Here is a 25185-nt window from a genome sequence, read left to right on the forward strand (position 1 = left end):
CTCCGTTATTTCTTCTTTTTGTGTGTGTGTGTATGTGTGTGAAAGATATTTTGGGACAGCTTGTATATGGTTTTATGCAACGGCCATGGCCAAGGACGTAGTTAGAGTAACACTAAAAAGAAAAATAAGTTTTTCTTTTTTTTTTGAAGACCTATTTTTGCGGGACAAAAAGTTTGGGTAGAGCAGTATTTATGCTGCTAGACACATTTTTGGTAGGGGTAGCCCTGCCCGGTGTTTAAATAACTAACACTTTTTCTTGACTCTCAATGGTTTGAGTGATAATTGACGAGTGAAATGTTCGTTGTAAGTTTGTTTCTCCCTGCGGTAATAGTATTTTTATCGACAATATTTTTTATGCTCGAGAAATAAATAATCTAGATAGAATAATTATTGTTTTCTAAAATATCCCGAGATTTCCTTTCCGCTTGGGTTTGAAACCATAAGAAACATGGCAGCCGACGTTTGTGACGTCCTGAACAAGCGTAGCTCCTTGGGCTCGTTTAATTTTATGAGGGCGTGTCGTTCTGCGTTCACCGACATGTATAGCAGAATATCTCCTCAGCCGATCTAGCTTGCAGCAAACAACTGCCGCAAGTACGCGCCTTCGGAAGAGCTCTGCGGGTGCTGAGGTTCGTAGCGAGACTGGTCCTAAGCCTAGCGTATCATGTCAACTATGTTGCTTGATCGGCTTGATTTGTTCCTTTCCGTATGTTGGTGCTGAATAAAGATGTTGATTCCCGTAAAAACGGCCCCGCTGCTTTATGAATTGTGCAACTGGTGTGAATGCAATTTGCAACCATACTCTAATACCGAGAAGACAAATAGTGCAGGGGCAAGAATTTGCGAGCCGCTTGGATGGAGGCAATCGGACGTTTGGTTCGCATCGTTTGTTTACGTATGCTCTCGCCATTTCCCTTTGAAAGGCAGGTAGCTGTCAAGTTTTGCAATGCACCTGGTCTGCAAAAGCGAATAGTTTTACGTAACGTCTTATTTGTGCGTCATGACACTCACCCACCTTGCACGCGGATGCCACGCGAAAACAAATAACAAGAACATTGAAGCTGGAAGGACTGCGTAATTCTGTTACTTGATTTCTTTTTGTTTTCTTGGTCGCTTATTACCGCACATAGGCAAACGCTGAAAGACGCTTCCATTGGACCGTGGCTCTTGCATAATGGAACGCTAGAACGCCGCTTTCGTGGTCGTGTTTAGCGAGCGTTGCAGAAGTTTTTAGACGGACGGCGGGATGGGAGACCTACGAAGGCGAAAACGGACGCCGACGCGCAGGTTTATTTCCGCACTCTACGCGCCTTAGAGACGACAATAGACGGTGGTGGAATAGCAGATGATGCCGGAGGCTGACGCGCGTCTGCTCTCATGCAGACAAGACATGCCAGACTAGACGCACCGGATGTCGCCAGAGCCGAGTATGTAGAGAGTTTGGCCATTCGTTGGGAAGTATAAGAGACAAATGAGGAGGTGCCATTGGTGGAAAGCGGGCTGGGCGTGTTCCAGGGGGCCTTCACAAATTCGAATGTGGCCATTGGACCTTTTCCACATACCGAAGGCACCAGGCGGGGGCTGCACGAACTAAAAATCGAGGAGGTGACCTACCTGCGCTACCAATCGATAATGGGAGCTATGCTACCAGTTTCTTCGCTCTCTGAGCAGCGGCGCCTGCCCAACTCGACTTTAAAGAGGGGCATCCGTGGCGTCCACCCAAACGTCGTGTTTTCCTTTCCGTCGACGTTCTTTTTTTGTGTAACACAATCATATATATGCTGCAATTACCTGTTCTACTCGCTGATCCACAGCCTCCTTCCGAATTTCCTCGATTTTTCGTTCCGACTTCCGCCGCTTGGCATCGGGCGCTCGCGCATGCGCAGAACGCTTCTCGGAAAAGGTCCGTTAGAAGTTGGAAATAATACCCTGGCGGTGGTCGCAAGAAACAAACCTGATAAGTGTGTCGGAGTACCTCTCGGTGGCTACAAATTTGGTGCACGTGATGTTTAAATTATGGTCATCAAAAGTCATGGTAGAAAAGTGTGACCAGCGAAACGGTCGACTTAATTTGACGCCAAGCGCCGAGGGCCGAGAATCTGTCGTCCGGGCTGTCACACTCTAGTCGAGCAAAACAGAGCTGAGCGGCGCGTTCGTTTCTTACAACTGACTGCATGGTCATGGTCGAAATATCACGTGCATCATATTTTCAACCATAAAGGGTTACTACACTTAACTCTTACGCGCTAATTAAAACCATATACCAACATATATCTTGGACCAAAACAGTTTCTCACTACCACCGCTAGGGGATTCCTTTAGGCTTTTGTTTGGCCAAGGGAGCATATCTAGCCCACTTTCTGCGCATGGTGCACGCCCTGGCTCTGCCCGCGCCTCCCATTAACCACGGTGTACCCATTGACCAAACTCTCTGTATACACGGCACTCAATGTCGCGAAAGGGAGGCACCAATCTCCTTAGCATGTTCGGCCGAGCAGCCAAGCTAAGCCATTATTAATGGTTCGAACCACTGATCTGTGGGCGGGGCTAGAGCGGGCAGTGACATCCATCTAAATTGCGTCCTACAAAATAAATACTACGCGAAAAATTAATTTTGTTCAAGAATACCCAAAACAATTTCTGTCCCAAGCAGGCACGTAGCCAGGATTTCGCTTCGGGGGGGGGGGGGGGGGGGGGGGGGGGGGGGGCACGGGCACGTCCATGACAAAATGCTGTATGAGGGGGAGGAGGGAGAGGAGGTCCCAGCAGAATAGAAAAATTCGGAAGGGGCACGGGCCCAATGCCCCCCCCCCCCCCTCCCCTCCCGGCTACGTGCCTGGTCCCAAGTATGTGCGCCTTTTTAAAAAACCTTGTTTTTTTCATTTCAGTGTCTCTTAAAACATACTCGAGCTTTTTGCTTTGTCATTCGATTTTGCAGTTTTTTTTAGGCCTGAAGCTCTCACGTTTTGAAGGCGGGCAAAATAGAATATTTTTAGGTCGCGTTTCGATTGAGCGTTCTGAAAAATAAAAATAATAAAAGGAAACATACAAAACAGCTCAAATGAATGCGTTCTTGGCGTTTCGATAGGACGCTGTGGCCACCAGCTGTACATTTTTGTTTATATTATTTTGTTTTTTTTTAGGTGTATGAACAGAGGCTGACAGACGCTAGCATTCGAACGTGCTCGTGCAAGATCAAACGCTACAACGCCGCCTTCATGGTAGCGTCTTCCAGACGCCGAAGCGAACATTACACGGTCGCGCATTCTAGAGGCACTTGCGCCCCCTGGCCGAGTGCAACAAGCCTATATGGTGATGCAGAAATCTTATCGGCTATGGAGCGATAATAAGTTGCTGAAGACTGGTTACGCCCTGCGTTTTTTCAGCGAGCAGTGACTATTGGCCACTCCAGTAGAGGTGACGCCACTCAGCAGAAAGGACGTGGGGCACAAAGGGCTCACTTTTTGACAGCAATGTGCGAAGAGGTCAAAGCGATAGATGTGCACTTACGCGAAATATGGGCGGAATGCTGTCGTGACGCACCTGAGGAGGCTACGTGGGAACACCATTTTGTCCGCATTTCGAGAGCGTTATCGCTTTTACTTCTACGCACATTGACGGGAAAAACCGCGCCGACGCAAGCCACGGCGCAGGTTTTCCCAATGTTGTTGAGCGGTGAACGGAGGGGGAGAAGTTGACGTTCGCCATGAGCGGAGAGCAAGGCGCAAGCAGAGAAAAGAGGCCAAGCTCTGCAGGAAAGGAGGGTGGAAGGTGACGGGCTTTGGCACTACACGCTTTAACGTTTTACGTTTCGAGTTCCGTTCAAGAAGTAGAGATGTTATTGAGAACTCGAACGCGGTGGAAGTTTCTAAAACACTGCAACGTATCAACTGGATACTGTAAAAGTGAGATTTCGTATAACGCAAATAATGTTTGATAACATCTGGGCCGGCTTGCTGGAACGGCGTCTCAGTTGAGGCTGGGTGAAAGAAAGTACCGCAGCGGCGGCTGGGGAAAGCGAGCGTCTTGAGACACGGTTTGAGTCCCGCTCAGCTCGTGCGCTGGCTTTGGCAGTACTTTCTTTTTCCGGTCTCAGCTGAGACAATATATCTAGCGAGACGCCCCTGTTTTGAAGTTATCGTTAGCAGACGACGGTTCTTCGTAGTTTTCGCCGTTACCGGCGGGTCATCGGAGCTCTCCTCTCTTCTCTCTTCGTGCGGCGCGGCCAGTGGGAATACACGACATTTTTCTGCTCTCGCCATGAGAGGAGGAAAGAAGAGTTTTTCCATTTACGTTGCGACCCCAGGCTACATCCGCCGGCAGTGAAATGGCTGCATAATGTCACCGATAAAGCGCTCACTATAGAAAGCATAAACCGGCGGCTTTGCCATTAATCCTATGTACCTGGATTGTCGAGTGTTTTTGACTGTCCAAGCGGGATCCCGTGGTTCAGGGGCCGCGTTTGCAATACGAAAAGAGGTGACAAGAGCATCGATGGTCTGAAAGCGCCTCCGCCTCGCCTCCCACTTTCCTTTTTGCCTCGCGACAACGAAAGGCATTCGCTCTTGGGACCAATCGGCGCAGGAGGAGTATAAAATTAAGATGCAAATGCTCTTCATGGCTCTCCACATGCGTTCAGCGCAAGTGGCGCCTGCCTGGTGGCCGAAATGTGAGGGAGTTGTGAAGGGATTAAATACACGCCGAGTTGCGAAGAGAAGCGGCAGTTAGCTATTGCCCTGCGCTCACACACGAAAAAGAAAAGCTCAATATGTGTTTGGAAATACACAATACTAAACTTTTTTTTTTCTAGGTTGGACCTTGCGGATTATAAATCTGGTCAACTTTCTAACAGCGTCTTGGGTAAGAGTAGACCTTTTCACATGTATGTGGCATTTATACTGAAAACACCGCAAATATTACTGATTAAACTTGAACTCAGACATTTTCATGTTGTCTCGGGGTTGTAATTCAGTTATTTCTCATGACTTAAATTACACGCGGGAAACCTGATATTTTCTGCGTCGAAAGCACAGCTCTAGCCGCGTTTAAACCGGCACTCCGCGATAGAGGGGTTGGAAGTGCTAGCGTGTGTTCGCGAAGTTAGTTGAATATGTACTAGGCCGTATTCATGCTAAACATTATGTTGCCTTCTGGACCCAAAAGAAATATATATAGATGAAGATCATAAATTAAATAGACAAACATAGGAACTGTTATATGTTTCTTGTCTGTGCACGCCAACTCCCCATTTACCAATCACCCTGCTATTGTGGCATACATTTTCCAAGAGTCTTGGGGCAGAAATTGTTCGGGCTCACGAAGCGTCGAATGATGTACATCTGTCACGACGCCGGAGCCAGGTTTACACTTCACGGAAAGGGAGCTTAATTCCACACGGGACAATGGCATCCAAGTTCTTGAGAAACGTACCTATATTTTCCTCCCTCTTGAGCTTGCCCTCCGAATCTAGGTTCCCCTTTGACAAAGAAACCACTAAATTTTACTTCCTCGCACAGCGCGCACACCGATCATCTTTTCTTAGCATACTTAGCCCATCCACAAGGCACCGCCTGCACTGAAAAACTGTACCTGACGAGAGAGTCATTTCTTTTGTTCTGTTTCTTTTATCTGGAAGCCTGAAAAGGGTAAAAACGAGGCTATTTCTTTGGTGCTTTGCTGCACAATACGTCAATAACTATAGTGTTTCGACGCTGTTTTTTAATGAAGGCTATATTTTCTTGACTTTAATGGAGACAAACCTTGCTTCCTCCTTTAGTACTTAGTTGTTTTCAAAATGAACCCACCTTGCTTTTCTCTCCCTAGAGCCAAACACTGTAATCCATCGAAACGTTGCGAAGATCACCTTTTTCTTATAGGCAGTGTGAAAATGACCAGAACGCTTACTGTAACCGTGACTTCTATCATAGAATGGATGCATGAATGTATTATATTGATTGTACTTTTTTTTTTTACATCGGGGAGCAGATTGCATTACCTAGCCTAGAATCCTATACACCCCCCCCCCCTCTTTTAACTTTTCTTACAAAATGCGTCTCGCTAAATCGTATAACGCTACCTTATTATATTGTGTGTTATCACGCTTCTCTAGAACTTGTGAAACACTCTTCTAAAATACTTCTTTGGGATTATATTATTTTGTTTTTCCGTTCATTCATTTTCATTAGCAAAATCTAGCGCTCCAGTCGAATTCGTTACCCAATTAGAGAGGGCAGAGAAAAGTCCCGTGCGCTTTTAAATAACGTTATCTAGTGTGTTCTATCACAATGGCACATTGCACATATGCGTTTATCCCTTAAAATTTTGCCCTTAATGTGCGCGTTCTTAACACGTGCGCTCTTGCCTCAACCAGCAAAGAGCTTCCCCTATAAATAATGAAACACATCTTCCTTTCTTGTGTCTTGTGTTTTTCTTTCTTTTTCTTTTTTTTTGCCTGCACATTGCTAGAGCTGTCGTATTTTGCATTCTTCCCTCCCCCATTTTCATTTCTGCTTCTGTTAGACTTTTTTCATCGAACTAATCTGATCAGCCCCATCACTACTGTGTAGGCACTTAAATGTCAACTTTCGAGGTTGCTTCATTAAAGTTTCGTTTAACTTCTATATGTATATTTGCTTTTACACTTTCCGTGACTACCGCTTATCCTGCATTTATTTGAAGCCTTGTTCAAATGTGCTTAGTAATTGCACCTGTGGTCTTTCTGGGCGACCAGCCCATGTCCCCACGTATCCTTCATTTTTTGTGTTCCCATAGACTCCGAGCGCCAATTTTCCCACGCCCTTTTATCGAAATTCCAATACGGATTGAACCTCAAACCTTACTGCGAAAAGACTGATCTATAAACCAGCATCCCTTTTTTTTTTTTAATTCCCGCTGACCAATTTATGCCTCATATAATTCCACTATCTTAGGTTTCATAAACTGCTGAACTTACTTTCTTTTTCCTCATTATATTTTATTCGTGATCCTTTACATATATTTTCATTCAGTATGCGATATCCTCAGATTTTTGTATATTTCTACATTTCTTCTAACTTCTAGGGTTCACTTTTTTGTCGTGAAACACCACTACTCCATTCACGTCATTACTAAAACTCTAGCCTAAGATGTCCCCTTCCCTTCCACCTATATCAGTTAGTCTCTGCAGTGTATTTCTGATATTTTCCATGAGTACTTTGTGCTATATCCCCTTTCGAAAGTTAGGCCTCTTTTTCGTTCCCTGCACAATTGCGAACATAAGCGCGAGCTCCCTGCGTTCGATTGCATATTGACTGAACGAGCCCTCGTGTAGCAGCGGAAGCAAACATCGGAGCTACCCGCTTGTGCCACATTCCGCGGTGTCGGATGCTGAAAAAAAAAATGTCAGCACATTTAGTAGCTGCCCCCTTCACGAGCTTCCGCGTTGACGCAGCACTAGAAAAAAAAGACGTAGTTTTAAACCGTCGTGCATTCGTGTTCTTCGTCGAAAATCAACAATCAGCCTCAGAATGAAGAAACTGTTCTACTTCTGGTTCTTATACTTGTAACGAAAATCAATAGATGTACTCGGAGAACACCGTACCGGCCCCCTTTGTCCCTATATATGTGTACCGATTTCGGCCATTCCTCCACGCTCACCTCACGGGTCTGAATTATCCTTTAGTTGACTTTCGCGATGTACTCAGAAGAGTCACCGATCTGAACGAAGTGGTGTCCCTAGAACAGTTTCAGATGGGCCACGTGTGGATGGTGACGGTAGCTGATCCCGAAGCCACAGAAAAGTTGAAAATCGGTAAAGTACAGAGTGGAAATAGAAAACAAAAAAAAGTTTAATCATCGACACGAACTTAAAGGATGCGAAACCCAAGCTACTATGAGTGCCTTCACGCTTAGCAGACAAAAAGGTCGTCGAAGCCCTATCACTTTTCGGCACGGTTCAATACATAGCGCAAGAAAGGTGGCGTGTGCCAGGTATGTGGAACATGGGGACGCTCAATAGGGAGGTCTACCTAGCATGGTGACGGTGACGTCGGCATGACACGGTGACGTCGGAATACATTCCTCGTCTATTCAAGGGTTACGGCTGTTGTGACCGAGGAGTTGTACAGGCAGGATTAGCCAGGGCCGGTCCAAGATGGGTACCGAAGGACCACTCAAGGCAGGAACATGAGGAGACGGAAGGGTTTCTTACGATAAACTCTATGCACTACATATGCATAGAAGTATTTACATCGCAGCCTGCTGCTTCGATGTAAATACTTCTCACAGCCTGCTGCTGCACTGTTTAAAAAGTGTAATTTACATCGCAGCCTGCTGCTGCGATGTAAATTACACTCTCGCAGCCTGCTGCTGCACTGTTTAAAGGGTCCTTTGGACCCACCTCCCCAATAGGGAGTCCCTGTAGTAATGCTCGCCATTTGTAGCGAAGCGTTTGTTCCCGGGCTTCGACCTCCACCCAGGTAGCTTTCCCATGCGCACACGCTGATCATGCACCAGGCGACATCCATGAACATGTCGCCTGGTCATTCTTGGGCCGCCAGCGTCATCGTCCAGTATAGACTGAAGAATAGAAGCCTTCCCAAGATGAAAGACATTCCGGCTGATCCCTCAAACATTCTTCGCTGAGAAATGCTTAAGTCCAGGACCGTGTCAGCGGGAAGTGGCCTGCTTAAACTATTGCCCAGGTGTCGCGCCGCCAACACGGCGCCGGCCGATGTTGCCAGTGGTTAGCGGCTTAGACCGCTGTCAATAGGATGACACGAGGGTGGGAAGGAAGCGAGTGAAAGGAACGTGACAAGACAAATTTGCGCTCCGCATATTGTCCAAACAAGGCGTTGTATGCGGGCGCTCCTATGTGGACCAAACTGGGTGTTGTATGAATAGCCACGCTAGAGGACTTGCAGTCACCCTCGGAGCATTTAGCGGTTGATTTCAACCGATGTGAGTGCACTCCACGTTTTATTGACAGCGATTTTATGGATACACAGTGATTAGACCACGAGACACAGTCATGGGGAAAATGTCACAAAACAATGGGCCATGATAAGTGTGTAAGCGAGCCTTCATTGGCCTTCATTGATAAGGAACATTTATCTTCTAAAGCATAAGTGGGCATCTTGGAAAATAGTGTGCATGTTTTTTTTTTTTTTATTTCATTCATGAGTTCGCCTTGTACTGCCGTCATTCTTCACCCTTTCCTTGTTTTGTGGCGCTTAAATGAACGTTGAAATAAATGCGTAAAAATACGACACGCCATTGTGACACCCATCTCACATTTTGATTCTACTATATACGTGAATGAGAGCATTAGAACGGCAGGGAGATCCTTAGTTTTTCCTCCCCGACGTCTCGTAAGCCTGGAGGGTGGACGTTCATCTAAAGCGCGACTAAAGGCGAAGAACTCACAGTGGAGGCCGAGAATTCGAAGGAGATGTCCGCCAATATTATCCTGAATATGTTTTATTTCTCTGACCAATGTGCCAATATAGCCAGTGTCAATATATAACTTGACTTAACAATGCTGAATGCTGGGCTAGTTGGTATTGGTCTTGGGTTGCCAAAGGCATTGCAGCGCTTTGTCCTTTCTTTTGTCTTCGTCCAAAAAGCGCTGCCATGCCTTTGGCAACCCGAGACCAACATATAACGTGCACTTCTAAGGAGCTGTTGAATAGTTAATGATGCTTTCTTTGAAGCAAAATCGCTTCCCTACCGAAAACCCCAGCATAGCTTTTCTATCTGGACTATGGAACTGGAAATCTATCTTGATTCTACCTGTATTTCAGGTTTTCAAAAATTATTTCTTTGTCTGCAATCTGGAACCAGGCGTCGAGAAACAATTCAGTCAGATTTCCAGTTCCATAATCCAGATTGTGAAAAGTTAAATTGGGTTGTTCGGTGAAGTTGTCAATAGAGGATGTATTCATAATCTCGCGATAATTCCTGTTGCGTGATTACGTTATACATCGGCCAAGAGTATTCATTTGCGAAGTTACGCAATTCAAGTTTTGCGTAACTTCGAAACTTTCGTTGAAATGAGGCACCTTCTTTTGTACTTTCAAGTAATTGCTATCACCATAAAAGAAGCAGTTTGCAAGTTCATTGCTTTGATTTTTCGAATTTGTTATATAGAAGTGTTTTGTTTGCATAAGTTATAATGTCAAAGTTCTTTGCAGGTGTTGCCTTTCTTGGGGGAATGTGCAGTGTACGTAAAAGAGCTGCCCAAACAGAAGACACACCTGGCACATACAGCATGGTCCCCATTTTAGTGCACGAACTCGGGCACTCGTAAGTACTCGCATGACCCGGTAACCTAACACTTACAAGGGGCATTTGCACTAGTTTCAGGATAAATATTAAATTCCGTTCCCAAAATTTAAAAGTGCGAAATGTGTTGCCTGTTTTTTTTAAACCCTGAGGAGTGGGGAAGCAGGAAGACGTTAAAACAACAAACCCCCAAACACAGCTTAAAAAATGCCAGTTCTTAACCAGCTTCCGACAGCCTTGCATTAAACGGGTCCTCTTCGTTTTTTCCATAAAAATGTTATTATCGAGGGCTATTACCCTCTACAAAATACTGAAATTCTGAAAGTTAATATTTTTTACACATATAAGGAATGTAGCAGACAGATACGAAAGGAAGTTGTGTAAGTTATTCTGTCGCTGATAGCATATAAGCACAATAGCGTTTAGCGACTTATGATTATTTCGTTATCCGCGAGTCAATGGACAGACATTGAGAACGCAATATTGCTACGCGCGTGTCCCAGTTGCCCGAAAACACGCCTGGAGCGCCGTTCTTTACGTTCTGGTCAGTGACCTAATGTTGATAATGCAGCTTTTACTTTGTGACGGGCGAGCTAAAAGAAAAATGTGCACTAGCCAAAACTATAAAAAATCCAAAAAAAAAATCCTCCACTGTTCACGAGCACGCCACTTAACAAATCTCCTGTTTTTTTTGTGTTTTTTTTTTTTTGTTTTGTTTTTTGCAGACTTGGAATGGTACATGATGGAGACAAAGCAGTATATAGCACTGGTGCATACAAGAATTATGTATGCAGCGCACGTGATGGCTACACAATGGCACCAACTGCAAACGGCGCTCGGAATGGAGAATGGTCTACGTGTTCCGTGCAACACTTGCGTGGGTTTCTTGAGTACGATTTTCATTTCCTATTTTCTGCTTCCGCCTTACCTCTCAGCCTCATTGCACGCACGCCCATTGTAATTCAGACAAGACAAATATTGATCTTGCAAGGATTAATATCACCGGATGTTTTTGACAGCTTAACAGATTTGTTTTCAGAAAGCCGTGAATTTTACACTTATGTGATTTGTGCAGGTAACTTACGCGACCACGGGGACATGGTATACGCGTTTAATCGCAGCGATCAAACAGATAATTAAGTAATACTTGATAATTAGCTCTTTAATTAGTGAAAAATACCACATGGTCTCAATGAAAATCTTGCTGAACGTCATCGAGAACCACTAAATCAGTAATTCTCAATAATAATAAGATTAATAATAATTTTTAATTTTATGTGCCCAAAAAAAACCCGGAGTTCTTCGCTTCGGCGCACAAGGCGATGCTAAAATTGAACAGAAACAAAGTGACACAATAAAAGCAAAGTAAAGCACAGGTCAGAGGTGTGCCTGAAGCACTTCCAATTGCTTGCGGTAAAAAGATATATTACTGAATATAGCAATATTTGTATCATTAAGGCAATTATATAACAATTGAATACGTGACAGGGGCGAGCATCTACACATCGTATAGGGTGTATTCACTGGCGGCTATAGCTGTGTGCGCGATTGCTGAGCGCGTGCTGGCGGCGAACTTCCACAGTTATTTTGGAACGTGCACTCCACACCGTCAAGGTTGCCGGTTTTAGCAGCCTATTTATGTGAGCTCATTCTGAGCATGCGCTCTAAACAGCCCCACAAATATGGCGCCCAATGAATAGACCCTATTAACGTAAAAAACTTAGAAATACGTTAAGCGCGTAAGAGTGCAGTAGTGCGCTAAAGTTACCACTCGTGCATCATGAGCAAGGCTACTAGCGCGAAAACGGGCCCGCGCGATTTTTTCGTCTCTGCTCATAACTCCAGGTTTGTACTGCACCTATAGCACGAGTGCTACCTTTAGCGCATTATTACGCTGTCCACGCGCTCATGGCATTTCTAAAAATTATCGATTTTCGTAGACGCTGACAAAGTTTATAATTGAAACCATGTCTGCTTTCACTGAGCTCCTTAAAATTGTACAAGAACTGTTATAAGCTAAAAGCCGCGAGAAAACACCGCAACATAATATGAAGGAGGCTAGTGCGATAAGGTGGACCGTGGATCCACCATAGTGATCTCACACCGGCTGAGATCATTTGATTATCATGGTTGCCGCGAATCCCGGAGAAAAGCTCACCGGAGAAAAGCTCACCGGAGAATAGCTCACCGGCAAAAAGCTCACCGGAGAAAAGCCCACCGCGAAACCGGCGAATGCGCAGAAACGCTCAAAGGCAATTTAGCGTAAGTAGAAAAAAGCTCACCGTTTTTTTTTCTTCTGTTCATATGAAGGCTATTGGATCATGCCTACCATATATAAATTCATTATTTTAAGAATTTATTAGCTTTATCAAAAAGAAAATGCTTTTTATTGTAATATTTGCTCAGCTTATCGGATATACTGCTCCCAAACTAACAATTGCGGGCGAGTGTTTTTCGTGGTTTGCTCTCTAGGCAAAGAAAGCCTGACTGAAAACTTTATGAACCTGGAGAACAGGAAAAAGTTCGAAAACTTAGTAATGTCTGGCTAATACCTAAAAAAAAAAGCGAAACGGTAAAGACCGAAAATCACAAATGTGCATGCGCAACAACACGGTGCCCGAAAATCTCTATGAAGCTTTTGTTAACCTTTGAAAATAGGATAGAACGGTCACTGGGATATCGAGGTTCGAGGCGGAGAAAATTTTCCTCTAAATTTAGGGGGGAAATTTTTCCGCTAGATTTAGCGGGAAATTTTTTCCGCTAAATTTAGCAGGGAATATTTTCCGCTAAATTTAGCGGGTAAACTTTTCCGCTAGATTTAGCGGGGAAAATGTTCCGCTAAATTCAGCGGGTAAAATTTACCACTAAATTTAGCGGGGAAAATTTTCCGCTCCGCTAGATTTGGCGCGAAAAGCTTTCCGCTAAATTTAGCGGGGAAAATATTCCGCAAAATTTAGTAGGAAAATTTACCCATCATGCACCGCGCGGTTACGCCGACGGTGACGGCGACGGCGACGCCGACGGCAACGACGACGCCGCTCAAGTCGGAAACGGGCGCATAGGAGCTGCGCTCTAAAACAAAAATCGGTGAGCTTTTTTCCGCATCCGCTCAAAGGCCGGTGAGCTTTCCTCCACATCTGCCGGTTTTTCAGTGAGCTTTCCTCCGGCGAGCTTATCTTCGGTGATCTTTTGTCCGGTGAGCTTTTCTCCGGTGAGCTTTTCTCCGCCGCCCGTCTGCCGCATACCACTGTACTATACCACTGTACCATACCACTCTCACTAAAGCCTCTCACCAGCCCGCGCGCATGCGAGCTTCACCGCTTTTTACCAGAGTGCTAGGAGCAGTGGCTGGCATGGGTGAGCGCCTGGAATCGCGCGAAATTCCCGGAAACTATGGCCAGTACCATTACTGGTCTAGCTTCTTTGGTCTTGACTGTAGCTCGAGCTCTAATTTAAAAAAAACGTCGCCGAAAAAAAAAGGGGGTTTATTTTGAAATAAATACGGTACAGGTAGTTCCCGTTCGTCTCCTCGTACGAAATAAAGTCACAGGATCCTGGAAAAGTAGCGCCACTGCCTTCCCTGCCTGCTAGCCGAACACAAACAAATGCAACCATAGAGACGACCAAAACCTCGCAAGGCGATTGGCTAATCGGTCTCCGTTGCCATGATAATCACCGTTTCGGCCCCTTCAAATCTTTGGAGCTTTGACAAGGTCGTTCTTATCCAGTCGCACCAAGATCACCATGGCGCATCGTCGTACTGAATGCGTTCATCGCCAATATAAGCGTCGTTGGCACTGTGCATGCAATCAACTTATCTATCACGCCCATTTACACGGATCTCTTACATCTATATTGTTCTTGCTCAATTAAAAAAAAATAGTTTTCAAAGTTTCCAAGCACTATACACCGCGTGTAATGGTGATCCGAAGACGTTGTCCGCTCTGTGGATAGCAAATTCTCGGTATAAAAGAAACCTGTCTATAAGGAGTATTCACCGGGCGCCATATTTGCGGGTTATGTCTAGAGCGCATGCTCTGAACGAGCCCACACTAAAAGGCTGCTAAGGTGCGGAAGGTGCACGTCCCAAAAGAACTGTGGAAGCTCGCCATCAGCACGCGCTCAACAGTCGTGCACACAGCTATGGCCCCCAGTGAATACTTCCTATAAGGCTACCCGACACCAGAGAATTTAGATGTAATGCGGACACGGACATTACAGTTCATAACACGTAGAGCGAAAGCTCGCGCTGCCAGAAAGAACCCTGGGATCCTGTACTCAATCCCCAGCCCTGCTCGCTTACGCCAGTGAGCTTGCTAATCAACCGGAATAAGGAAACAATAGAAAGTTTTGGCTCCTTCTGTCTCACTTGTGCGTACCTGTTGCAGATTTTCTTGGTTCGTTTCGACAGCTCTTGGTTTTCCGAAATTCATAAAAATCCTACGGGGAAAACAAAGGGGCGAGCTCACGGAAGGTACCGATCGATACATCATAGATACTACCCGACAACGCACACCATAAAGACACCATTTTTGTTTTGCGGGGAACTAGAAAACCTGCGGCGAACTTAAACCAAAAAAACCCAAAAGAGCTTAAATGTAATGCATAAGTTTGGCCACGGCCGGACTGGAAGCGCGTGCTCTCTTTCTCTTCTTACGGCCTTTGCAATCGCCCTGGAGTCAATGGAATTTTTCTCCGTATGTAGTTCACTTACTTGCCGCCAGGGGCGCCACCACCTCACCCCACTTCACCCCCACTCGGAGGGTCCCTTCGAGCTGCTTTGCGCTGGTGTTCGAGCTTCGTAGGTTGTTGTTTTGGTACCGGTTTATTGAACTTCACTTCGATTTTAACCACCTTACCGCCAGGCAGTGTTGTCAGCAAACTGCGTTCCCCTGTGACGAAAAATCAGCTGGATATGTGCACAAGCCCTCGAGGAAGCACTTTAGGCTGTTATATGCACTGTGCGAAAATCGTATAGATTGCTACACCCTCGTATAGAGCAGCTGACCGACTTCATGTGCGGCCTATGAAACGATGATCCAGACCACGGCATAAGATAGATTGGGCCTGCTTCTTACATTTCAAGACAGTGTACGAAATATTTATAATTTAAAGATTCTCCACGTAGAAGGGGTCCGTCTCCTGTTCGTTAGTTGCAACAGAAGTCCTGGAGGTAAAACGAGCATAGTTTTTCCGCAATGGACCTTTTTTGAGTAAGCGTCTGCGCACGCGCACATCCTTTTCCCTTAACCTTGACCGCCCTTTCGCCATTCTTGGGGGCCACTGTTTTCTTGCGACACTAATCTGTTCCTATGGGAGAATGCGAGTATTTTTGCCCTCCATTTGTAGTAGGCGGCGAAACCGTCATGAGGCACTCCTTACTGGAAAAAGGTCCATTGCATTCTGTGTTTCTACTTACTACTTTTTACACCCGAAACTCTCGGAGACGTCCGTCATATATTCACCGTTCTGGGCTCATCAAAAGCGCATTAGAGAGTGGCTGAGGGCCTAAACGTAAGAATAAGTTGTCAAAGGCAATAAAATCTCGACCGCAAGTTGCGACAGCGCTGAGATACACTGTCAGACGCGCTCTGTGCAAACGGCAAAGGGTAGGCCAGGGGTAAGGTGACAGCGCCACCCGCGAATTGCGGCAGGAGGGGGCGATTGCCCCAATTGCAAAGGCCGTAAGAAGAGAAAGAGAGCACGCGCTTCCAGTCCGGCCGTGATCCTAGCTAATAGTAGAATAGCATTGTTAAATCGTAACTAAAATAGGCATTTTATATTTTTAATTCGTTAGGTTACAAGCAGCAAATTATTTTAGTTGAACCATATTCAGCTGCGCAGTGAAACGGCGTGCTTCGGCTATCTAGCTTTGGCTTTATTGCCACAGACAGTGGTCCCCGACTGTGGTAGTGAATGTGTGGCGATGTGAGAACCCAAAGGCCCGTTCAGACTCTTACGACCAAGCAAGACCGAGAGAAACCAGACCGATTTTTAAGCCTCTTACGAAGTCTTAGCACCAGCTCCGCTGCGGCGCATCTGGACCTAAGACGTCGCAAGAGGCTTAAAAACCGGTCTGGTCTCTCTCGGTCTTACTTGGTTGCAGATGTGTGAACGGCGCTTTAAAGGGCCGTTCACATTGTTGCAACCGAGTACGACCGAGAGAGACAGGACGGCCCGTTTACACTCCCGCGGCCGAGTAAGACCGAGAAAAACCAGATCGTTTTTTAAGCCTCTTGCGATGTATTAGGACCAACTCCGCTACAGCGAAGCTAGTTTTGAGACGTCGCAATAGGCTTGAAACAGGTCTGATGTCTCTCGGTCTTACTCGGTCGCAAGAGTGTGAACGACCCTTTACCTCTTTTGACGGCGGAGTACGGATGCGCTGCTGCGAAGGAAGTTGTACACTGTCGCAAGAGGCTTAAAAAACGGTCTTATCTCTCCCGGTCATTCTCTGTTACAAGTCTGACAACGGCGCTTCAGGTTATGTTGACATCGAAGTGTTCACTGTGTCCGTTTGTTCTAGTAAAGAGGCTTAGCGGTGTCGCGACACATATCACCGGTGCCGATGGCTTCCCTTCGTTCCGTTACAAGGAAATAACGTATTAGTTTTGCTGGCGGTCCACCAGAAGACGTTGGGGCCGCGAAGGGGTTTCCTGTGTCCCGAGAGAAGGGGCCCGCTCAACTAACCTTGGAGGAAGGGAGAGTCCCTTCTCAACACCCAAGGAAGTTGGCTATAAAAAGGGAAGGGCGAGGGCCGGTGACGAGAGCGATGGATTGAGAGCTAAACAGGAAACTCGGTGTGCTAGGCTCACGCCCGGCCACGAAAACTTTGGAGAGCCCTCGCCCCTCGGTCTCCCAGCGGAGACGGCCGCGTTGTGAGGGTGCGTGTGACGTCGAGTCAGCCGTCAGAAATATGTCACTTATGAAAGCCCAATGAGAATGTTTCTGTCCACCTGCCCCTTCGCCTTTAGCTCCCCTCCACTTCCCTCTTCCCTGTGATTAGTTGCGTCCAGCGGTTTTGTTACGCACGCACTCCAAGTCTCAATCCGGGCGCCACCCGTCAAAGCACGGGTCAAAGCGAAACGCGTCGGAAAAACTCTCCGCTAAAAGAGCACGCTTCCGCTCTCCGTTTTTGGTGTCGATTGGCTTCGGACCGGCCCCGCGGTTGGTCGATCTGCCGGGACAGGACTGAGCGAGCAGACGATGAAAAATGTAATCCAGTCGTCTTGTGTTCTTTCCGCGACCACACAAAAAGGAAGTCGTGACAGTTCGTTGTCTGCAAATTGCGTCACACTTTGCACTTTGCCAATTGCGTCACAAAAGTGTAAACCTATCAGCGTTTTTTTTTTTTTTTTGTATCTTTTGTTTTTGCGATGTTTCTGAAATACCGCGGTAAGTTCTTTGAAAGCTCTGCGTAAGTTGATAGACTGACACCACCTGAGTGCTGCCTCATTAAAAAATTAAATAATTATTTCAAAGCACTGTTTATTATTCTCTGAAGCGTGGCACCAATAGCAACTTTTGTGGCTGCGATCAGTAGCATAGGAAGCCACGTCGCGGCTGTGAAACGCCGCGGTAGACCACACCGTTTTGAAAAATCAAAGCCTGCAAACATCTTTCTCTTCCTCCAAGAACTCCGCGATAGGACCGGAGTCCGATGCCGAGCATGCTTCGCCAAGTTGATTAGGCACAAGCGCCAGCTTAACGCTGACGTAACGCCGGTCACTAATGAAATTACATGTGCTCACGTGACACCGTAATTGACCGGCACGCTAACCTCTCCTTCCAGCCGTTGACTGCACGGCGCCATTTTAGGGCAAAGGAGAGGACGACGACGAGGAACTTCTAAACATTTTGAAAAATGAATCTCGTTGCTTTGACAAATAATGTGAGGATGTTATCTCCTCCATCATCGTCAGCGAACATTTTGCCAAAAAAAAACTATAACGCTCGTCGTGCGAACGACCGCGCTCGCCCTCTCGCACTTCAAGCTGAGCATCGGAGGACAAGGTTAAATCTCTGGCTCTGTGCTTGTCCGCTACGCCTGATCGTTCTTTCAATCCAAGGCATTAGGCCACCCAGGTAGCTTTGCCGCCTCGCGGCTATGTCATTTCGGTCGATCGGTGTGCGAGCTTCGCGGCGTCTTCTCGGACCTGAAGGAGGCGCACTACTTTCTCGACAGCGCAGGTACATGAAACACGCGCAGTACCCCTGTGGGAGGAGCATTTCCAGCAGTTTTACTCTGCCACTGAATGCAGACCCTTCCAAAAAAAGGTTACTGGCGTGCTCCATGTTCAGTGTTCGTGCCGATGGCGCGTGATTTGCTCTCACTCCGAAGCGACGAACATGCTCGTGCTAGGCTGAGGCGATGACACGCTGGGCTGCGGATGTATAAAGATTAAAATTGCGCATAGGCATGGCTAATTTGATTGTTGTTTGTTTCAGGACTCTAGAACAGGATTGCTTTGAAATGTTGTCAGCGAAAGAATACACGATACATATGGCACAACTTCCGGGGGCTGGAATTACAAAACAACAATTGTGTGAGAAAACGTACTCAGCCTTCAAGGGCGTGACCGTTCATCCCGTAAGTTTCCGCTGTTTACAATCGTCGTCGTCATGAAGCAAAGCAACGCATAAAACATTATATTGCGGCTCGGCAACCGTGACAAATATAGGATATGTCCCTTAATGTCAGAACATGGTTCGGTGTTTGTTTCTTAAAGGGTTGATTCTACATTATTCGCCAAAACTCTAGGAGAGTTATGTCATGTTTGAAACACGAGTATATTATATTGAATAATCTTGGCAGGAGGGAGCAATCTCGTGCCAAAGTTATTTTGATGTCGCAACCTCGCGGGCGCTGTCCTGTGACATAGCGTGTGATTCAAGCAGACGGCGGGGTAAGCGGACGCAGAGTGGTTACGTTTGTTTTCATCTGTACCGATTTATAAATGTTAATTTATGAGAAAAAGTATATGTCATATTTAATACATTTTTGCCTGAATTAGACGGTTTTATAAAAAAAAGATTTTTTTAACTATTAAAGAACAAGTCTGCACCTTTAGATGACACCATGCGCGACTTACATCACGGAAGAGTTTCCGATTCTTGTTCTTTGGATTATGTGGAGTAGTCACCAGGGTGTGAGACGTACTGTCATCTTAGCCGTGCACGTTGGGGCTGTTGTTTTGCGTGGCGCCGCGTCTAAACCAGCTCGTCCATACCGGTGCTTCCGTTCATGTGTGATTCGCCAGTAGATATTTTTTTATTATTATTATTACTAACCTAAACTTTTCTTGGACGGCATAATGTTCGGGGGTTCATTACATACAATTTCATCAAAATATACAGATGTGAATACACGCGTAGACACGCAGACAAACAGCTGCAAATATAAAACAATGCGCGAGCAAAAAGAAACGTACAGATACATGCAAACATCAGCTAAAAGTAAAACAAAGCACACGCAGAGCAAGTAAATTCGTCAAATAAGAAAATACTGACTTGTCATGTTTCGATTCCATGTAAGTGTGACTTCAGCAAGCTGCCGAACGTTTCGTCAGAGGCCAAAATCAGTGTCAGGGTGTGTAATGCACTGATTTATGGTTCGGTAAAAAAAGGATGATTTTAGAAAACATGTTCTTCATGTTATTTCACTGTTTTTTTATGTGTAGTCTAATCTTGGGGAAATAAAAGTAGGGTGTTTTAAGTAAATGTCCTTATCGATGGGAATACATTCACGCACCACTTGATTTAGAAAACAGTACCTTAATAATCTGCGGCAAAGTTCAAGCAAACCCCATGTAAAGTTGTTTTTTTTATGCCGTGACACTGATATTAATGTGTTATCAGTTAGTAACAACGCAGTCTGGTCAATTTTGAATGGCCTCAAGTTTATTTAGGTTTCAGAGTCAAAGTTTTATTCTGTAGTGGCATATTTTATGGTGGAACGCACATTAGAAATGTATGAAGCTTTATTGACGTACCGAGGTGCTCCTTTCAAATTCTTCTCGATAACATTAAGCACACGTCCTGCTTATATCGAAATGCATTCAGCAAGACGGCACTACGTTACATTAGATAAAAAGATAACTTCCAAATAATTCACACCCCACACCACGGCAATGTTATTTCCAACTAGATAGAAGTCAGTCTGGTTGATTAGCCACTCCCTGCTAAAGCCGTTGCACGTATATACTCTGCTAAATTCAGTTTTGTTCTTTATTTGGCGCCGTATGTGAGTATTTGATCAAGATTAGCTTTTAGAACAAAAGCACCACCCTGGTTATATATATCCCTGTATAACACACATTCATCTGCATATAATCTGTCTTTGGAGGTATAATTCCGTGGCCTAAATCATTGACGTAGATCCAAAACAGGAGCGGACCGAGCACGGATCCCTGAAGAACACCGCCCTTAAAGGCCGACGACCAGACTCGAGATTCTGCAAGGCAGAAGATCCTCCTCACCATGGGGAGGAGGAAACAGCCAACGGTAGACAGGGTAGAAGGGGGACAGGAGGAAGCGAGAAATAAGTGGAAAGCGCGGAATGGTTGTTGGCCCTTAAGCGAAATATGATTATGAACCATTAATGACTACTCTTTGGGAGCGAATGGCATAAATAGCCTTGTACCCAACCAAGGACGAAATCAGGTAAACCTAAAGATAAGTGTTTATGAAGCAATAGAGAGTGTTACACAGTCTTATGTGGGTTAAGGTCCGGAGGACGGTTTAAGCAAAGTTTTTAATGAAATATAGGAGGGCTTAATAAAATATAGGAGGGAAAACCAGCCGGTTTTAATTCCAAAGCATGACACGCGCCACGGCCATGACAGTGGTCTCACCGAGAGTCCTCGTCTTCTACAATAGCACATCATAACACGCCGCCATTCTTCTTTTCCTTTTCTTGGGGAGAGAGTAGTGTTACAGTTTCTGGAACTAACTCAGTGCCCGTGACGCGATTGCCAGTCTCTGTATCGTAGCGGCAGCACCACGACACGTCCACTTCTTGTCGTTACTTAACGGCCTTGACGACGCAGGCTCTGAGTCTCTGTAGACCCTGACATGCTTGACATGGCGGTTGAAGTGCTGACATGACATGGCGGTTGAAATCCTTACTCTGAGACTGTCGTGCAATATAATTCGGCAGTTGTGCTGGCCTTTAATGCTCCTTGCGATTCCTTGATGTGGTATCTAGTGTGCCTGTAGGAGCGTCCTTCTTGTCCTTGCACAATGTATAGTGACCTCTAAGAAGCCCTACGAAGTGTTTTTTATTCACGAGCAAGCTTACAGGAGCCAATTGACATCAAAAGGAATGGCTAAAACGCAGGCTTGCTGGGTGTAATTTATTAACGCAAAACTCTCTTGAAACTCTTTACCTCGGGAACTACCAGGTGTGCTTGTCCGTTGTTTTTTTTTTTTTTTTTTTTTTTTCACGCTTTGGAGTAAATTTGGGACGCTCTTCTTTCGGAATTGAGGAAGTGCCACTGTGTCCTGACGCACACTTGTGTTTATAAGAACTGCAGCTTCTGGCTCCAGAATGCGCTTCTAAATCAGTTCTGCAGCACTCTAAGCCTATCTAATTTAAAGTAAAGGGACCCTGTTATGTTTACCCGAAAAATAAGGAAGCACTTGGGCAGATTTAAGTTTAACGCAGCATCTAGCTCTCTGCTCGATGGTTTAAGCAGGGGCAACCGCAAGCTTGCTAACATTATTCTTCGAAAGACAATGGTTGTCCGCCAAGGAAGCCAGAAGAATGCCATCCTGCAATGCCATCCTTAACCGTTTCAGAACTCACACGGGCGACAATCTCTTTAGCAGTTTTTCACAAAACTTAAAATACACTTTTTTTTCTTTTTTAGAGAAAGTTTACTTTGACTGAAGAAAAGTTTTGTTAGATTGGTACAAAACTGTGCAGTGCAGCATGCTGAGACCAAGACCTTAAATAGCTGCATTACTATTAAAAATCCCGACCTTTCGCTAGATGAAGCCATCAGGGCACTCTTCTGTAACGCTGCCACTAAACCACTTTTCCCTGCAGGACTCCCGAAATTCTGCAGAGTGCAAAATCTGGTGCTGCCCTGCTGATTACCACGAGTGCCTCCAAGCTCAACTTACGGATGGAATGGAATGTAAATATGGATATGTAAGGACTATTTTTATCATTTGTATTCTGGACCAATCCCTTGAAAGACATTCGATCCAAAAACATCTCGGTTCACTAGATTTCTCTTCTTGAAATATGGATTTACTTATCACATGTTGTTTTATTACTAAAATGAAACAAAGGCTACTTTGACGAAATGTAACAGAACTTAGCAAGCTTTTAGTTGGGTTAGCACCGGCTGTGGTGAAAGAAACGCGGTTAGTCACGTAATTCGAAAATTATTAGCCCTATCTTACAATCATGGGATTAATCAGATTCTTTTACTTTAAGAATTAGTAATATACCGCAAATTAATGTTTTATAAGTAGTAAAAAAGTATGCACGTTGTACAGGTTGCTATTTTTTCAATTAAATGAACAGACCTCAAAATGTACCTGAAGGGCACGTAGTCTGCGTCGATATCATTAGCTAGACTTGAGAAGCATTTTTCACTAATATCGTTACTATACCGTTTCCCCACATGCCGGGATGTTGAAGTACTACCGTAGTTTGTAAAACTACCCTCGCTTACACCGGCCTCGGAGTATGACGCAGCGCACTGGTTCAACTACACGTAATCACTTATTGACTGGAATGGCCGTGCGCCTGACCCAAAAAGACCCGGTACACACTCTGCGCCAACCTTTTATGAGCGGTATAGGGCAGCGTGCGTGGCCAATTGCACTTGGCTAACTAGCGCTGGAGATGACCGGATACGATTTAACATGCTGGCAACCTGGTCGAACGTTGTGTATCACCCAGCTGCCTATAAGGTATAATGATCAAGGCTTAGGAATTTAAGAATCAATAGACGGGGGCGGGGGGAGGGGGGGGGGGACAAAAATTGGGTGACCTTCATTGGGGCGCTGCAGTGGTTTATTCTACCGCTTGTAATATATGCACCATTATGTAACTACCACAGGTACACAAACGCTTCGAACGCATTTTAGATGGTTTGCGATAATTGGTTTGTTAGCGTGTCGCGCTGCGATTTGCTATTGGGGAGGAGGAGCGACCGTGACGACCCCAAACCGTTGATTTTAGAACTACATGGGTAAGAACAACAAATACAATGACTCAGCGCTCGGCCGACATAACCGAACGCGGTGTCAGCGTTCGGCTGGAGTTCGTGTTCTCGGGTGAGGGGGAGGAGGGGCCCTTTTGTTATGCCTCCGGCCTGCATAAGTAATGCAGCATGCACTGTGCCCAGCTCAGCACAAAAGCCAAAGTGGGTCAAGCTCGCATTCTCTGACGACTGCTTTCGGGAGAGATCCGGCACTTAACGCCACTTCGTTGACTGTTAGTGTTTTTTTTTCTTTACACTGTGTCCTGTGCTCTGTTGTAGAAGATAACATGGACATGCCCATAGGCCTGTGTACATGTGGACAGGCCTTATGTTGAGTAAACACCGAGATGTGGGGAAACAAACGGGTCAGAGCGCCCCCTATAGTTCGATCTCCTGCCCAATAGATGTGCGGCAAGGTGGTGGAAGCTTGGAGTAAACATATAAAGTACTCGGTTCAAAAATAAAAATTCGTGGTTTGGGCAGTCTGCGGCGGCATTCAGGTGGTGTCATGAACATGCTCTCCTAGTTGTATATGCCTAAGACACAGGCACGTAGCCAGGGGGTGGGGGGAGCCCATGGGGCCCGCCCCCCCCCCCCCCCCGAAATCTTTCAATTTGCTGGGACCTCCTCCCCCCCCTCCCCTTCATACAGCATTTTGTCATCAGCGCCCCCCCCCCCCCCCCCCAAAAAAAAAAAAAATCCTGGCTACGTGCCTGCTAAGACAGATGCCGGAAACGTCGAGGGTGCGCCAGCGCCGTGCTTAGCAGACGATATTACGAACGTCTTCACTATACAAGCGCACATCTGCCTAATGTACAATTTTGAAAGTGCGATAATTGATTCATTTAAAAAAAGCCTAAATAGGCATGCAGACTCTTAAATACTTCATGGCTCCACATTTTTGATACAGAAATAATTGCTCGAGGCAAAAAGTTGATATAATACTCTAGACCCTACGGAAAATTCCACTTCAGCCCTGATGTGTAGAGGAAGTCTCTCAGCCGTTCAAAGTCCTACAGTTCATTAAGCCCTTAAACCCTTCAACCCTTTAGACACCCAAATTACTGTAAACAATAGACCAAAAATACAGTTTAAAGCATTATTGGTAATCTTTTTCAGACATTGAGTTTTACGTGTACGGTGCCCCTCGTTCCACACGCACACACACTCACTGTCAGTAGGACGTTCAGAGAAAACCACGAACGCCAAACCAACGTTCGCCGCCGCTGAGAACTTCCGAGCACGGTCAAGGTGTCGTCGCTGGTGCTCCGTCGCGGTGGCGTCCCCGCCATATTTTTCACTCGCTGGACGAGTTTCTGAAGTCCGAACAGACGAAGAGGCGCAAGAAACACCGCACTGAGATGCACTCTCCTTGATCCGCAAAATGAGCTGCTCTAAACAACAGGTCCCACGCACGGTACGGGAAGCCGACACTGAGCGCACGCTCGTTGCTTCCGCTCAATACAAATGGCGAAGCGCCTTCCCCTACGCATGTATCCTGAAGGGTCACGTGACCTCTCCGACAGACCGTTAAAATGATTTTAATGGGTACTGTGCTTCCACAAAAAAAGATTGAAACTCCGCGGGCCTCTGAAAAAATATGACGGGTCATTATGCCCATTAGAAATTTTTAACGGGTACTTTAAGCCCCTTAGAAAGCTTTAAAGGACATCTCAAACTCCTTAAAAAAAATATTGAAAGGTTT

General features: G+C 45.7%; 1 protein-coding gene across 1 annotated transcript in view; it reads left to right on the forward strand.

The window, feature by feature from the left end:
* Positions 1-25185, forward strand: part of LOC115311255 (snake venom metalloproteinase ACLF-like) — a 49794-nt gene that overhangs the window by 20667 nt on the left and 3942 nt on the right. Inside the window, exons 9-13 of the mRNA XM_040220298.2 lie at positions 4811-4860; positions 10170-10281; positions 10986-11150; positions 18709-18850; positions 22310-22414. Coding sequence (XP_040076232.2) covers positions 4811-4860; positions 10170-10281; positions 10986-11150; positions 18709-18850; positions 22310-22414 — 574 coding nt within the window. The remainder of the gene's footprint in view (positions 1-4810; positions 4861-10169; positions 10282-10985; positions 11151-18708; positions 18851-22309; positions 22415-25185) is intronic.

The sequence above is a fragment of the Ixodes scapularis genome, unplaced genomic scaffold, assembly GCF_016920785.2.
Source record: "Ixodes scapularis isolate PalLabHiFi unplaced genomic scaffold, ASM1692078v2 ptg001212l_1___fragment_1__unscaffolded, whole genome shotgun sequence".
Taxonomy (NCBI): Eukaryota; Metazoa; Arthropoda; class Arachnida; order Ixodida; family Ixodidae; genus Ixodes; species Ixodes scapularis.